Source organism: Panthera uncia (genome assembly GCF_023721935.1).
Source record: "Panthera uncia isolate 11264 chromosome A1 unlocalized genomic scaffold, Puncia_PCG_1.0 HiC_scaffold_17, whole genome shotgun sequence".
Lineage (NCBI taxonomy): Eukaryota > Metazoa > Chordata > Mammalia > Carnivora > Felidae > Panthera > Panthera uncia.
Window position 1 is genome coordinate 101,799,193 of NW_026057577.1, and position 14,594 is coordinate 101,813,786.

General features: G+C 41.6%; 1 protein-coding gene across 1 annotated transcript in view; it reads left to right on the forward strand.

Annotated features, from left to right (window-relative positions):
- ATP10B (ATPase phospholipid transporting 10B (putative)) overlaps nucleotides 1-14,594 on the forward strand; it is a 111,681-nt gene that overhangs the window by 38,181 nt on the left and 58,906 nt on the right. Inside the window, 3 exon segments of the mRNA XM_049647834.1 lie at nucleotides 5,455-5,540; nucleotides 9,411-9,517; nucleotides 12,929-13,060. Coding sequence (XP_049503791.1) covers nucleotides 5,455-5,540; nucleotides 9,411-9,517; nucleotides 12,929-13,060 — 325 coding nt within the window.

A 14,594-nucleotide genomic window follows, 5' to 3' on the forward strand; every position in this document is an offset into this window, starting at 1 on the left:
AATAGTGAAGAAACTCTCCCTTCTTTCTGATTCTCACTTTCCCCCATGCCTCATATATAATGGATATTCAATAAATGTTTGAATACATGAATGAATGGATAAGAGACTAGTCTGGCCCATGTTGGAATGTTGGGATCTAGGACTTTATTTTTTTTAATTAGTTGAGCCAAAGAATTTCCTTACAAGAAGTCCTATTCCCATGAATCAAAGTTAAGATTTGTCCCTGGGGCTTTTCCCAAATGTTTTGGGTGATCTTTACAGAGAGGTCTTCCTTTCATCTCTTCATCCATCACCTTTCAATATATACATTCCTAATATCACCCTCTCCAGTACTAACCTTATCTCAACAAGTCTTGGTGGTATGCCTGTTGCCACAAGGTATTATGGGAGATGCCCCAGAGGCAGCTAGCAGGCTATGAGAGGAAGCATAGATTCAGATAGGCAAGTGTTAAATGGAGTCATGAGCAGTGTGGTGTGGAAGCACATAAAAAGGAACAATTCTCATTGGCTGGGTGAAAGGGTCTGTGGAGATTTGGGTGGGCTTCACAGAGGAGGTGGCAAAAAAACCCCTCTTGAGTGCTTAAAAAATTAATATATGTATATGTGTATGTATGTATGTATGTATGTATGTATGTATACAATCCTCAAAAGAATGTCCCCTATCTGGGTAGGGTCTTAACCTCTACCCTTTGAAGGTACCCCACTTTAAAATGCAAATATACTTGGAAAAGATAACACATTGCATTGGTTATTAGTTGTGGTCTTTTCTATATATTTTCTACTATATTTTAGACAAAGAATTCACTTTTTTCCATTATCAGTTCCCTTTTATTTTTAACCTTAGCACAGTACATATATTGCAAGGAAACCCCCACCATGCTTATATAATAGACTCCATAGTTTATATAGTATAGAGTGATATATGCAGATGTCTCTTATTACAAGTCATTAGGACCCTCCCTCCCCCCAGTCATAAAACCTAACCTTTTTTTTCCAATTGAAGAGAAAGGAAAAAAAATCCTATCATGTCCTCTCCTGATGGACAGATAGGTTAGAGGGTGTTCTCAATCTGGGCAACTTTATATCTCCTTACCCTGAATTTGTTCTAAAGCAATGCTCAGTTCTATGCAGGAAACACTGGGCAATGTCTTTAAACATTTTTGGTCATCACATCTGGCAGAAGGGGAGAGTGCTACTGGTATCAAGTTCTTAAAGACCAGGAATGCTGCTAAAAGTCAAAGAATTATCCAGCCCAAAATGTCAATAGTGCCAAAGTTGAGATACTCTGGTCTAGAAATGCCTTGACCTGCCTACCAACTAGCTGTCTATATAGATCTTAAGAAAAAGGATGAGAGTGAGCCAATGACTCTAAGAAAAACCTTTTATAAAACATAGAAATCTTTTAGAAACAATCAAAAACATTCAATAGAGGCAAATCAAAGGTCAGTATGACAATATTATGTAATTTAGTTTTTTTATGCTTCCTTATTTGACCCACATTAAAAAGGATGATGCTGATCATGATCATGATAATAATGATGATTTCTAGGCATTGGGATTTGCTTATTTTTTTATTAAGATATAAGTCACTTACTAGTTTTAGGTACATAACATAATTATTTCATATTTGTATATACTGTGAAATCACAATAAGTCTAGTTAACATCCATTACCTCACAGTTATATTTTTTTTTCTTGTGATGAGATCTTTTAAGATGTACTCTTAGCAACTTTCAAATATACAGTACAATATTATTAACTATAGTCTTGCTATACATTGCATTGCATGACTTATTTTTTAACTGTAAGTTTATTATCTTTTGATCCCCTTTACCCATTTCACCCACCCCACCTCTGGCAGCCTCCAATCTGTTCTCTAGATCTATGAGTTCAGTGTTTTGGGGGTTGGTTTTTTAATTCCACATATATGAATTTATTTATTATATCAGATACTTCAATTATAGAAAGTAGGAAAGGAACATAGGAAAGGAAATGGAGCCAAGAGGAGACCTTAAACACTGATCTTTACTTTGTGCATCAAAATAACACCATGGTTTAAGAGAGCAAACCATATGACATCAGAAGTCCTATGGTTAAATCCTGTGTTCTCATTTTGCTATCTGTGTGTCACTGGGAAAATCACTGGATCTCCTTGACCTTAATTCCTTCACTTGTAAAATAGAGATAATAATCATACCTACCTGATAGCATTATTGTGTAATTTAAAGGCAATAGTGTATATAAGATATTTAGTTCGTTCTTGGCACACAGCAAGCACTCAATAAGTGCTGTGGCAAGAACAGTAAAAATAGGAGGACAAAGAGGATTAAACACATCGATGATGGTAACACCAATTGACCATGTCGACAACAATGATGGTAATTAGCTTTGGATTCCAGTGATTTGAGGGGCAGTCATGGTCCTGTTACCAGCCACAAGACAATTGCTTTACTTCAGTCTCCATTTGCACATCTACCAGTTACTGTGAGAACCTAATGACAGGTGCCTGGCACATTGTGTGTGTTCAGAGGAGGTGGGTCTGGCCTGAAGAACTGCAGAGACATACACCTTCCTCTCTGGAAAGGCTTTATCTTTTCCTGGACCCTGATGGCTCCCCAGGCCTTTTTGCTTATTAGTGGGGCTTTCTCAGGTAAAGGGCTGAGTCGGAAAGAAATGTCAGATAGGTAGGCTACATCCGCAAGCTAAAAAGAGCTGTGTGGTAATGAATCAGAAGGGAATCAGAAACTTCTGACCAAGGTCAGAACCTCTGACCAAGGTTAAAATGAGGACCCTCAGGACACCTGGGTGACTCAGTTGCTTAAGCCTTGGGCCCAGATCATGATCTCAGAGTTCATGAGTCCAAGCCTCACAATGGGCTCTATGCTGACAGCTCAGAGCCTAGAGCCTGCTTTGGATATTCTCTCTCTCTCTCTCTCTCTCTCTCCCCCTCCCCAGCTTATGCTCTGTCTCTCATAAATAAATTAACATTAAAAATAAAAAATAATGACCCTGACAGATTTATAGGGTTTCATATAGTACCCCCCACCCCATGCCTTCCTATCCTTGGTTCTCCTGGCAGCTGCCTGGAGTGGCTATAGCAAGTCCTTCAGAACAAGTAATCCTGAGAGGTTATCTTGGAAGGTAGCAAGACCCACATGCCCCTCTTCACAGCCCATCTTGAGGAAGGAAGTAGGAAGCCCAGGGAAAAGGTAATTAGAAAGGGCGAAGTCACTTCTCCAGGATAGAGGGAGACAGAGGACCCAAGGCCAGTTCCCAGAAGAAAAAGAGAACATGGGACACTTGAGGAGGAAGGTGACCAGGAAGCCCCAGCTGAGGGACAAGAGACGCAAACCTCACATTGCTGGCATCTGCTGGGTGTGATTAAACAGACACCGCAGACTGACTGCAGCAGGATCATTAGCTCTGAGACCCGCTGCCACTCATACCTGAAATGAGTTTGGATTTAGAAAGCCTGCAATGAGCCGAGAGGTATAGCTCAGAGTGAAGCACACGGCTTAATCAGAGGCATGAAAGCAGCTGACAAATTACAGCGTGATTTGTCATCATCTCAGGACTCGGCAAGTGTTTGTCCCTGAAAGAATCGATACCTGGAGAGAAAAGGACCATATTTTTAGAAACTCCTGGATGGGTAATTTATTTCAAGTGAGTGGAGAGTTTATTTATGTTGGCGCCCCCACAGATCCAATGGACAGTATATTTATACGAAGCCAGAAAATGCTATCATTTCTTCTAATCAATTTGCCCCTTTGAACAGCTGTACCTTGAAGCTTTTGGCAATAAATTCAGCCCCTATGCCGAAAGCTCTACCCAGGAAACCATTTCTAATCCCATCTTTAACACTCCTTCCTTCTACATAGCATGTTACATCTGCTAAAACTTTCCACATGAATTCTATCTTTCCAGACACAAATGAAATGGACAGGGAAGGTGGTGTTAGCCCCAGTCTACAGAGTAGGAAACTGAGGCTTGAGAATTGAAGGGAGTATTAGCCAACGTGGATAGAAAGCAAGATCTCCTCTTCTCCAGTTGTGTCCCTTGCCCCCAACATTGGATTCTAAGATATTGTACAACTAGATAACCTAATGAAAGAGAAATCATGGAGAAAAAGGCAAGAATGTGTCTGAAGTACTTAGCTATAGGAATGTTTACTTGGGCGGGAGGGGGCAGCATGCTGTGCAAGTAGAAAACAAGGGGCCTGCAGTCATACTTGGGTTCAAATCCCAGTGCTGGTACAGCTATGAGCAGCCTACCTACCCTTCTGAGCCATGGTTTTTCCATCCCTAAAGAGAGGATGATTAGTATTCTTCATAGAATAATTATAAATGTAAAAATAAATAATATGTGGGGCACCTGGCTGGTTCAGTCGGTTGAGCATCCAACTCTTGATTTCAGTTCAGGTCATGATCTCACGGTCATGGGATCAAGCCCTGCATCAGGCTCTGCACTGGGTGTGGAGCCTGCTTGGGATTCTTTCTCCCCCTCTCCTTCTGCCTCTCTCTCACTCTCCCTCTCTCTCCCTCTCCCTCTAATATATATTTATATAATGATAGTATGTCCTCATCACAGCATCTAGAAGAAGCAAGAGTACAGCAAAGCCTGTTTATTAGCTACAGTTTTCACATCATGTTTACAACAGAAAAACAAATTGAGACAATATAACTGTTCTCTAGTGAAATGGTTAAATGAACATGGTGGCATTCATACACCAGGTTTCTATCCAGGTGTTAAGATGTATAAAAAATTTAAGATGTAAAAACTTTCAGTTTATATGAACACCATCTCATCTTCCAAAATCCATAAATGTGTGCACATTATAGATGTATGTGTTTTGTACAATTTACACACACACACACACGCACACACGTATATATGTACTTTAACCCTGGAAGTATTATACACACAAGAATATTAATTCTGGTTACCTTTAGGTGGTGTGATTTATAATCTCTTTTTTATTACTTCTGTGCTGTCCAATGTGGTAGCCACCTGCCACATGTAGCTATTTAGCTTTAATTAAAATTAAATAAAATTTCAAAATCGATTTCTCGGTCCTATTTCCACATTTCACCAGGTACACATGATTAGTAGCTTCCACATTGGGCAGTGAGGATTTAGGACACACCCATCATCGCTGTGAGCTCCGTTGGGCAGTGCTGGTCAGGAAACTCAAACCCAGGACTGCCAGAGAAATGTGAGCCAGGCAGGAGCCTCCCTCTGCCCTACATCTGACTTTCTAGCATTTTCATTGCACCTACTTCCTCCTTCTTAATGAGGATTTCACTTTTCTTCTCACATTTTATAACTCTTGCAGTGTGACAAAGCAGGGATTACCTTATTCACAGTGCTTCTAACAGTGATTAGCTCTCCTAGTGATCCTATTAAAACTGGATTCCTCTGAATTAATAACCTCATGGTGATCTCTCTCACACACAGGAGGCACAGTTCGAACCTGAATGTTTCTGCAACACCATCGTGTGTGAGAAACCCAACAACCACCTCAACAAGTTTAAGGGTTATATGTAAGTATCTAATGCCCCTGTGCTGCTGGAAACATTTGTTCTTGAAATGGCCAAAGAGAGAAGCATTGGGGTCCTGAGGATGTGTCTTGCTTTTTGCCTTAAAGAAATGCTAGGGGCACCTTGGTGGCTCAGTTGGTTAAGTGTCCAACTCTTGATTTCGGCTCAGGTCATGATCTCACGGTTTGGTTCATAAGATTGATTCCTAGTTGGATCTGAGCTGACAGTGCGGAGCCTGCTTGGGATTCTCTGCCCTTCCATTGCTCGTGCTCTCTCTCTCTCCTTCCCTCTCAAAATAAATAAGTAAACATTTTAAAAACTGCTAGAGAAACCTAAATTGGGAAACTTTTCCTACTTTTTTTTTTTTTTTTTTTTGCCAGCATGGCAGTTAATTATCTTGCAGGGTTAAATTTAACAATCAGACAACACTCTCAGGAAAAGCTAGTATGACGTCATTAAGGTCAGTTTTCTAAAAGAGCTTGTATCGCATCACAGGTAAGAACAGGGACTTTTTAGTTTGACAGACTTGGCTTTGAGTAAATTAACCTCTCTGGGTCTTGGTTTTCCTATCTGTTAAATAAAGATTCTGAGATCTACATCATAGGACTTTTCTAAGAATTAAGTTATCACATGAGAAGCCCTTAGCACAACAACTAGCACAGAGTAAACACTCAGTTAATGGTGGCTGCGCTGTTGCAGTTGTTATTCTTATGCCTCAACTTTGGTTTGGCCTCAGAATCTTACTGTGTTTCTGCTCCCACATCAGACTACTTCATGCAGAGAAAGACCAAAAACAAGCAGTGGTAACAGATGTGAATACATGCCCTTATAATAGCCTTTAGAGTACTTACACGGGACATCACCTCATTGAATCTGTACGACCATCCAAGGAAATGAGTATTATGATCTCCATTTTTCAGATAGGGAATCTGATGATCTGAGGCTTTTCCATATAGACCCAAAGGTGCACAATAGGTACCAGACAACACCAGGACTTAAATTCAGGTCTTTCAACTCCAGTGTGTTTCCTCTTGTTGTGCAGAACAGAGCTCTGCTTGATAAGGGAAACTCTTGACCAAGCAAGTCTGGAATGAAGCTTAAGTAGACTTCTTAGAAGGCAGATGTCTGTGCTTTCTCTCCACCCACATTTTCTCAGGCATGTATGGGATGTCATGAAGAGCAGTATGAGAGGGGAAAGAATAAGAACAATACAAGATAACCAGCAGCTCTTAAACACATATTATTTCCAAACACACAGAACAGATGGAGACAGGCAGAGAAGGGCCTGAGCTCCTGGCAAAGAGGAGAATTCGTTGCAGACATCTGTTCAGGTAGAGCTTGCCACCTGCCCCAGCAAAGAGGCCCTCCCTCATGCTGTGGTTTGTGGATTTGATTCATCCCAAGTCAGCTGTGAAACATTCTCTTGTTAGAATCAAAAGAATTGCAAATCAAGGGCGCCTGGGTGGCTCAGTCAGTCAAGTATCAGACTTCAGCTCAGGTCATGATCTTGCAGTTCATGGGTTCAAGCCCCACGCTGGGCTCTATGCTGACAGCTCAGAGCCTGAAGCCAGCTTTGGATTCTGTGTCTCCCTCTCTCTCTCCCTCCCCTGCTCATGCTCTCTCTCTCTCTCTTTCAAAACTAAGTGGACATTAAAAACAAATAATCCAGTGAAGAAATGGGCAGAAGACATGAATAGACATGTCTCTAAAGAAGACATCCAGATGGCCAACAGGCACATGAAAAGATGCTCAATGTCACTCCTCATCAGGGAAATACAAATCAAAAACACCCTGAGATATCACCTCACTCCAGTCAGAGTAGCTAAAATGAACAAATCAGGAGACTATACATGCTGGCGAGGATGTGGAGAAACGGGAACCCTCTTGCACTGTTGGTGGGAATGCAAACTGATGCAGCTGATGTGGAAAACCGTGTGGAGGTTCCTCAAAAAATTAAAAACAGGTCTACACTATGACCAACCAATAGCACTGCTAGGAATTTACCCAAGGGATACAGGAGTGTTGATGGACAGGGGCACTTGTACCCCAATGTTTATAGCAGCACTTTCAACAATAGCCAAATTATGGAAAGAGCCTAAATGTCCATCAACTGATGAATGGATAAAGAAATTGTGGTTTATATACACAATGGAATACTACGTGGCAATGAGAAAGAATGAAATATGGCCTTTTGTAGCAACGTAGATGGAACTGGAGAGTGTTATGCTAAGTGAAATAAGTCATACAGAGAAAAACAGATATATGTTTTCACTCTTTTGTGGATCCTGAGAAATTTAACAGAAGACCATGGGGGAGGGGAAGGAAAAAAAAAAGGTTAGGGAGGGAGGCAAACCATGAGAGACTCTTAAAAACTGAGAATAAACTGAGGGTTGATGAGGGGTGGGAGAGAGGGGAAAGTTGGTGATGGGCATTAAGGAGGACACCTGTTGGGATGAGCACTGAGTGTTATATGGAAACCAATTTGACAATAAATTTCATATTTACAAAATGCAAATGGAAATCACTCTGTGATTCCATGCAAGTTAGTGGGGAACCCTAGTGTTGGAAAAATGCATGAGGGCTGGTATCTGTGGCCTGGGTTTTTGAGTCCTAGGATATCCCATGTACTAGGTGTGCAAACTTGGAAAATTCTCTCACCCTCTCTGGGCTTTATCTTTTTCACAAGGAAGGATAATCACCCTGCTAACTTCCCAGAGCTATCAAGAATCAAATAAAATGATGTAAGTAAACTTAGGTTATAACTACTGTAAGGAATAGTTGGCATTAAAAGGCATATTGAGTGGCAGTATAGCACTTTAGAGCCAGACTTTGTGGACTTGAATCCCTATTCTGCCATTTACTAGCTTTATGAGCTTGCCTCAGTTTCTCTGTCTATAAAGTGGGTATGATAACATAACCTATCTTACAAGGTTGTCATGACGATTAACTGAGTTTGTAAATGGAAAACAATTATAACTGGACCTAGAGAAATGAAGCATTTAAGAACTGAACAGAGAAAAGCCCTACAGGTTCAGATTACTATTTTTTTTGTTCCTCCTAATGTTTTGGGGAAGTTATATTTAAATGACCTGAATATCCCCAAGGAAGAGCATTAGGATGGAGTAAGGGCCAGATCCCAAGTAATAACAGGTGTTGGTTGGCCTCAGAAGTTTCTGGTGAGAGGTGGAAAACTGCCATGCACCTGAGGCTAGAGCAGAGAAAGAGCTCTCCCTCTGCTTTAAGGAGCTGCCTCCCATACACTACACAGAGGGCCACGTCCACCTCCTTGGAGGTCTGTTTATTTCACAAGAGACTGAGCAAGAGGAGGGTGATACAGGAGAGAGGCGTGTGAGAGATTTAGCTCCAAACAAGAGGAGCTTTGCCATCTCACAGTGTGAGAAATGGGGACTGTCTGGTGACTTTGATGTTGACAGACTTGCACATTGAACTTGTGCCATCTGGTCCCAGCTGTGGGATGAGAGTGAGCAAGGAACACTGCCTGAGGAAACACAGCACAATCTTTGTAGGGCCACAAGCCAGTTCCCACACTGTGTCCCAAAAATTGTTTTGAGTGAGAAATCTGAATCAGCCAAGGCTTTTTCAGCAGAGCTCTGACTTGAAGGTGGGTGAGTGATGATTTCCAGAGGAATGGATAATCCCCTTGTAATGGTCCGGCCCCCACCAGGACTCCCAGGAGCAGTGGAGTTTGCACTTGAACATGAAGATTAGACACAAAGTTAATAATGTCCACCGCTCTTCTGAAAATGAGACTGGAGAGAGGTCGAGTTCACTCACCACTTCTAGTTTTACGACACTAACCAGTGACAGCATAGAGAGGCCACCAAACCACTCTCCATATTTCCTCATCCCCAGGGAGCATCCTGACCAGTCGAGGACCGGCTTTGGCAGTGAGAGTCTTCTGCTTCGAGGCTGCACCATCAGGAACACCAGGGTGGCTGTTGGCATTGTCATCTATGCAGGTCATTGACTTATCTTGTGGTTTCCCCTTATCCTCCCCCCTCTTTGTCTTCCAAATCCATCTTCCATTAGTGGAAATTCACATTTATAAGTGGTACAAGAAACTTCCCATTTCTCAGCTAAGCAAAGAGAGGCTAGAATCCTAACAGCTCACTCCATCTACAAGAAATATATTTAGATTCCAAGCTAACACCACTCATCTGAACAGAAAGAGAAATTCATACTTATTCACCTCGAATGGTGTTTTAACACTAACTAAAGGCAGGAAAAAGAGTGTATCTTGAGCCAAACTTAACAACTCCACCTTTTTGTGAGAAGTGTGATGAGTTTCCTCATCTATGCAATGGCAAGAACATTTGGCTCAGACTCATAGCATACTCATGATGATAAAATGACCCAACATAGGAAAAGCACCCAACACTGTGTCTTAACAAACTGAATTCTCAGTGGGTTTTAGTTGTTGCATATACAATTATGCATTTATTATTATCTTTATTCATTTTGAGGTGCTCTAGTTCTCCTTTATGCTTTGATTTTGCTTTCCAATGGGGAAAAAAAGATAACATTCACAATGAATCTGAAGTCTGAGGGTGCAGTCTTGGGACTGCTATATCCCTCCTACTTCGTGTCCAGCATTCAATTGGGGCTCCATCAATTTCTTTTCTTATATCAACAGCTTCAGACTTCTTCCACAGAGAAAACACAGTCTCCCTTGAGTGTCTACCTTCATTGGAAGATCCTAGAACATGTTTTCCTGGGTCTTCGACTCCCTAGGATGTCTTGATATATTTTGCTTGTTCATTATTTTCCTTGATGTGATTTGTTTCAGAATTTATAGAACTCCACTTTTGATGGACATGGAAGGGAATTTAAGATGCTAAGATTCACTTTTTGGGATTGTCAAAGAAAAATAGATCAAGGAAAAATAATGTCCCAATATATCTAGCTTTACCTAACTTGGTGGAGGCTGGTTGTGCATGTCAGTTCAGGTAACTCTTTTCAAGGGTCTTTGGCAATGGAGTTCAATGCCATCTGGTGGACCTACTAAAGATGAACTCCCCCCCCAAATGTCCACCCCTCCAAAAAACCCCTGGTCACTTTTCTGCCTGATCAGAAGCAAACTCTGAGTGGGTGATGGATGTGGTAAATGAGGGGGCAGAGTTGGAAGAGAGTGAATCATGACTCTGAGGAGTCAGGCTGCCTGGGGGTGAAATCCACTCACTGGATGCATGTTCCTGAACATGCTGGTTAAGCTTTCAACACAAGGAGACTAATAGTTCCCACCTTATAGGGTTATAAAGTTCAAATGAGATTGTGAAAAGGGGTTTAACACAATGACTGGCATATATTAGGCTCTCAAAAATCGTGAGCAAAAATGGTACTAAGTGTTTTTAGTGTAATTGTCTACAGCAAGGGGTTCTCCACCTTGGCACTATTGAAATTTTGTTCTAGATTGTTCTTTGTGGTCAGGGGCTGTCCTGGGGAATTTTTAGCAGAATCCCTGGTATCTAGATGCCATTAAGATATGACAACCCAAAATTTCTCAAGACATTGCCACATGTCCCCTGGGAGATAAAATCACCCCTGGTTGAGAACGACTAGTCTAGAGTCATATTTTCTCCTCTGATTATATGGATGGAAAAAATAGAAGCACCTCAGAGACAAAAAAGGCCAAAGTTAGCCTTCCAGAAGAAAGAGATACAATGTAGAGGTGTTTGCTCCTCACTCCAAACATTTGAGCCCCTACTGTGTTTAAGGATGTAATTTGTGTACTTTGTGCATATTAATTCACTCTCCTACCCCAACATACCCACAACTATTATCTCTCATTCTGAAAATGAGGAATTGAGGTACAAAGGGATTAATTCACCCAAGGTCATTTATCTCCTGAGATTAATTCCTTATAACCTAATGTCAAGTATCTGCAGGGCCAAGCCCTGTCTGATTCTGGAGACCACATTCCAACCATTATACCATGCTACCTCCCCTGTGAATCCAATGTTTTCCAGGAGAACAGAGGAATCTCAGAAGGTGAGAAGCAAGATGGGTGGAAAGGGTGCTCTGAGGACCCCTTACATGGGGTGAGCCTGAAGGTAGGAAGGCCACAGTGCCTTCAGTGCAGTCATCCTGTGCTCATTGTGCTGTGGAAATCCCCCCATAACTACAGGGACTGGAGTCTGGTTAATAAGCCCAGAGTTTCCTCACTCCTACTGTTTTGCTGCCACTTTAAATCCACCAGGCAACCAGCTAAACAGCATTAAAGCCATTCACTGCTGGAGCTGATGTATTGGTTTTCTTTAATTTTGCACAGCAAATATGTGGTGTTTTTTAATTTGCTGAGGAATACAGCATGGTGGTTAAGTTTAGCAGCCCCAAAGGACTGTCTAAAGACAGTCTCAGTTTGGCTCTCAGCTCTTAGCTGTATGGCCTGGGTAATATGGATTGGTGGAAGGAGAAAGAGAATGGGAATCAGAATCCTGGGTTCTCAGTATGGCTCTGATGTTATGGCTTATTTCCTTTGGGCAAGTCCCTTCTACTGATTGGTCCCCAGTTTCCAACTGGAACAAGGGTGACTTAGATGAGATTGGTACGTTTCAAATTTGTTGTCCTCTCTTTGAACAAAATTTTATGCAGAACTCCAAGATAGGCATGGAGCAGCTCAAGGCTAATGCTGCGGTGGAGGCCCTTACCACTCTTGCACAAGTGAAACCAACACCTTAGGCTAAGAAGCACATAGAAAACTACTGGCCTCAGACACTGTCCTGTCACAGGGCCTTGGCATGTACTGTTCCCGAGCCTAAAACCCTGTTCTCCCAACTCTTCTTTCTCCCTTAAGGTCTTCCTTATATGTCACCTCCTCTGAGAAGCCTTCCCTGACCATGTTCTCTAACACCATCTCTTATTTACCAGCCCATTGCTTATTTCATGGGACCTATTACTGGCTATAATTATTTGTTTTCTTGTGTATTTTCACCAAAATGTGAGTCATCTGTCTCATCCTTGTATCCTACCATTAGCCCGTAACAGTGCCTTTGTGCAAATTAGAAAAAAATAGCCCTTCCTCCAGAGAGCTTTCTGTCATTTGCATAAATTTATCCTAATAAACCTACAAATCTATGACAACTTAAAAAATGAGGGGTGTTTCTAGAGTTGTGCAGTATACAACCTGTACATAGTAGCTTTGTCAGCACATACCACAGCGTTTGGTGCGTAGGGGATGCTCAGTAAAACACGTGGTAACAAATTGTGTAAGGCCTCTACAGCTGTTCTCAGCAATCTCCCTGAGGCAGAAAATATTTAGGTTAGAGGATGAAGCCTCTTTTCTATTATAAGCTCTTGGAAGAGGTAAAGACATGATCCAGGCCAGAGAAAAACAGAAGCTAAAGGACTTACTACCTCATTTTCTTCCAAAGGCCATGAGACAAAAGCCATGCTGAACAACAATGGCCCACGATACAAACGCAGCAAGATAGAGAGGCGCATGAACACAGACATCTTCTTCTGCATTGGGCTCCTCTTCCTCATGTGCCTCGTCGGAGCTGTAGGTATGGAATGTTCGGAAAGAACAAGACCACAATAATCTTCTGTTTCTTTAGGCAAGTTGTTTCTTTAGGCAAGTTGTTTCAGCTCTCTGAGCCTCGATTTCCTCATCTACAAAAAAGAACTAATAAAAAATAAGTCCTATCATGTATTTGAATAGGATATCAATTGAATAAAATGTTTGTGAAAATCTACATGCCTATATAATCTAAATATTAGGAATATCATCTGTTGTTTATTTCTCTGAGAAATACTAATTAAACCTAGGCACTCTCTCAGAATAAAAGAATAAAAAGATGTATCAGTATAAGGACTGGTCCTCAAAGAGCTCATAGTTTATCAGGAAGGAGTCCAATTGTGAACAGGATTGATAACAATTTGTCCTACACATTGAAGACTGCAGAGAAGTACTGTATTAGTTTTCTATTGTTCCTATAAAACCACAACACAAACTTAGCAGTTTAAAACAACATTTGTTTATTCTGTTATAGCACTGGAGGTCAGAAATCCAAAATTAATTTCACTGAATTAAGGTCAGGGTGTCAGCAGGGCTTACCCCTTCTGGAGGCTATGAGGGAAGAATCTGTCCCTTGTCTTTTTGACATTCTAGTGATTCCTTTCTCCTTCTTCATAGTGCATTACTCCAATCTCAGCTCACATGTCCTTCTCCTTTTTCTATAGTAATATCTCTCTTGTCTTCTTTTTTATAAGGACATTTGTAACTACATCTTTGGGCCCATCTGGATAATCAAGGATACTCTTCCCCATCTCAAGACCTTTAACTTAAATCACATATGCAAAGCCCCTTTTGCCATATAAGATAGCATATTGAGGGGCACCTGGGTGGCTCAGTGGGTTACGTGTCTGAATCTTGATTTTGGTTCAGGTTATGATCTCATGCTTTGTGGGTTCCAGCCCCGCATTGGGCTCTGTACTAATGGTGCAAAGCCTGTGGGATTCTCTGTCTCCCTCTCTCTCTGCCCCTCCTCTGCTTGTTCTCTCTCTCTCTCTCTGTCTCTGTCAAAATAAAATAAACCAAAAAAAAGATATATTGATGGGGCTGGGGAATTAGGATGTGGGCTTCTGGGGAGGCTATTATTCACCCTACTATTGGTAATATGAGAGCATCAGGGGAGGAGGTCTTCCTGGAGGAGGTAGACAGAGCTGATTCCTTAATGCAGTAGGTGTTCATCACAGGAGGTAGGTGGTAGAGGCAGAATGGGCAGGAAGCTTTAAAAAGAGAGAAGTTACTCTTAGCCCTGGAAACAGCACAAGCAAAGCACAGAGATAGGAAGAAGAATCATTTTATGCAGAGAAGCATTTGACTGTTTGGTGTGACAAGAGCAAAGCCAACCATGGAGACCTGATTAGAACCAGGTTGTGACCAAGTTCTACAAATGCTGAGTGTGGAAACCTGCAGGAGGTATAGACATTGGTAATCTCAGCCATTTAAAGTTGATTCTCAGAGGGCAAAGAGGACACTTGCTGTGCCCGCTTTCTCTAAGAATGGCCCTCAAGACCCTAAAGGAACCCTCCCCA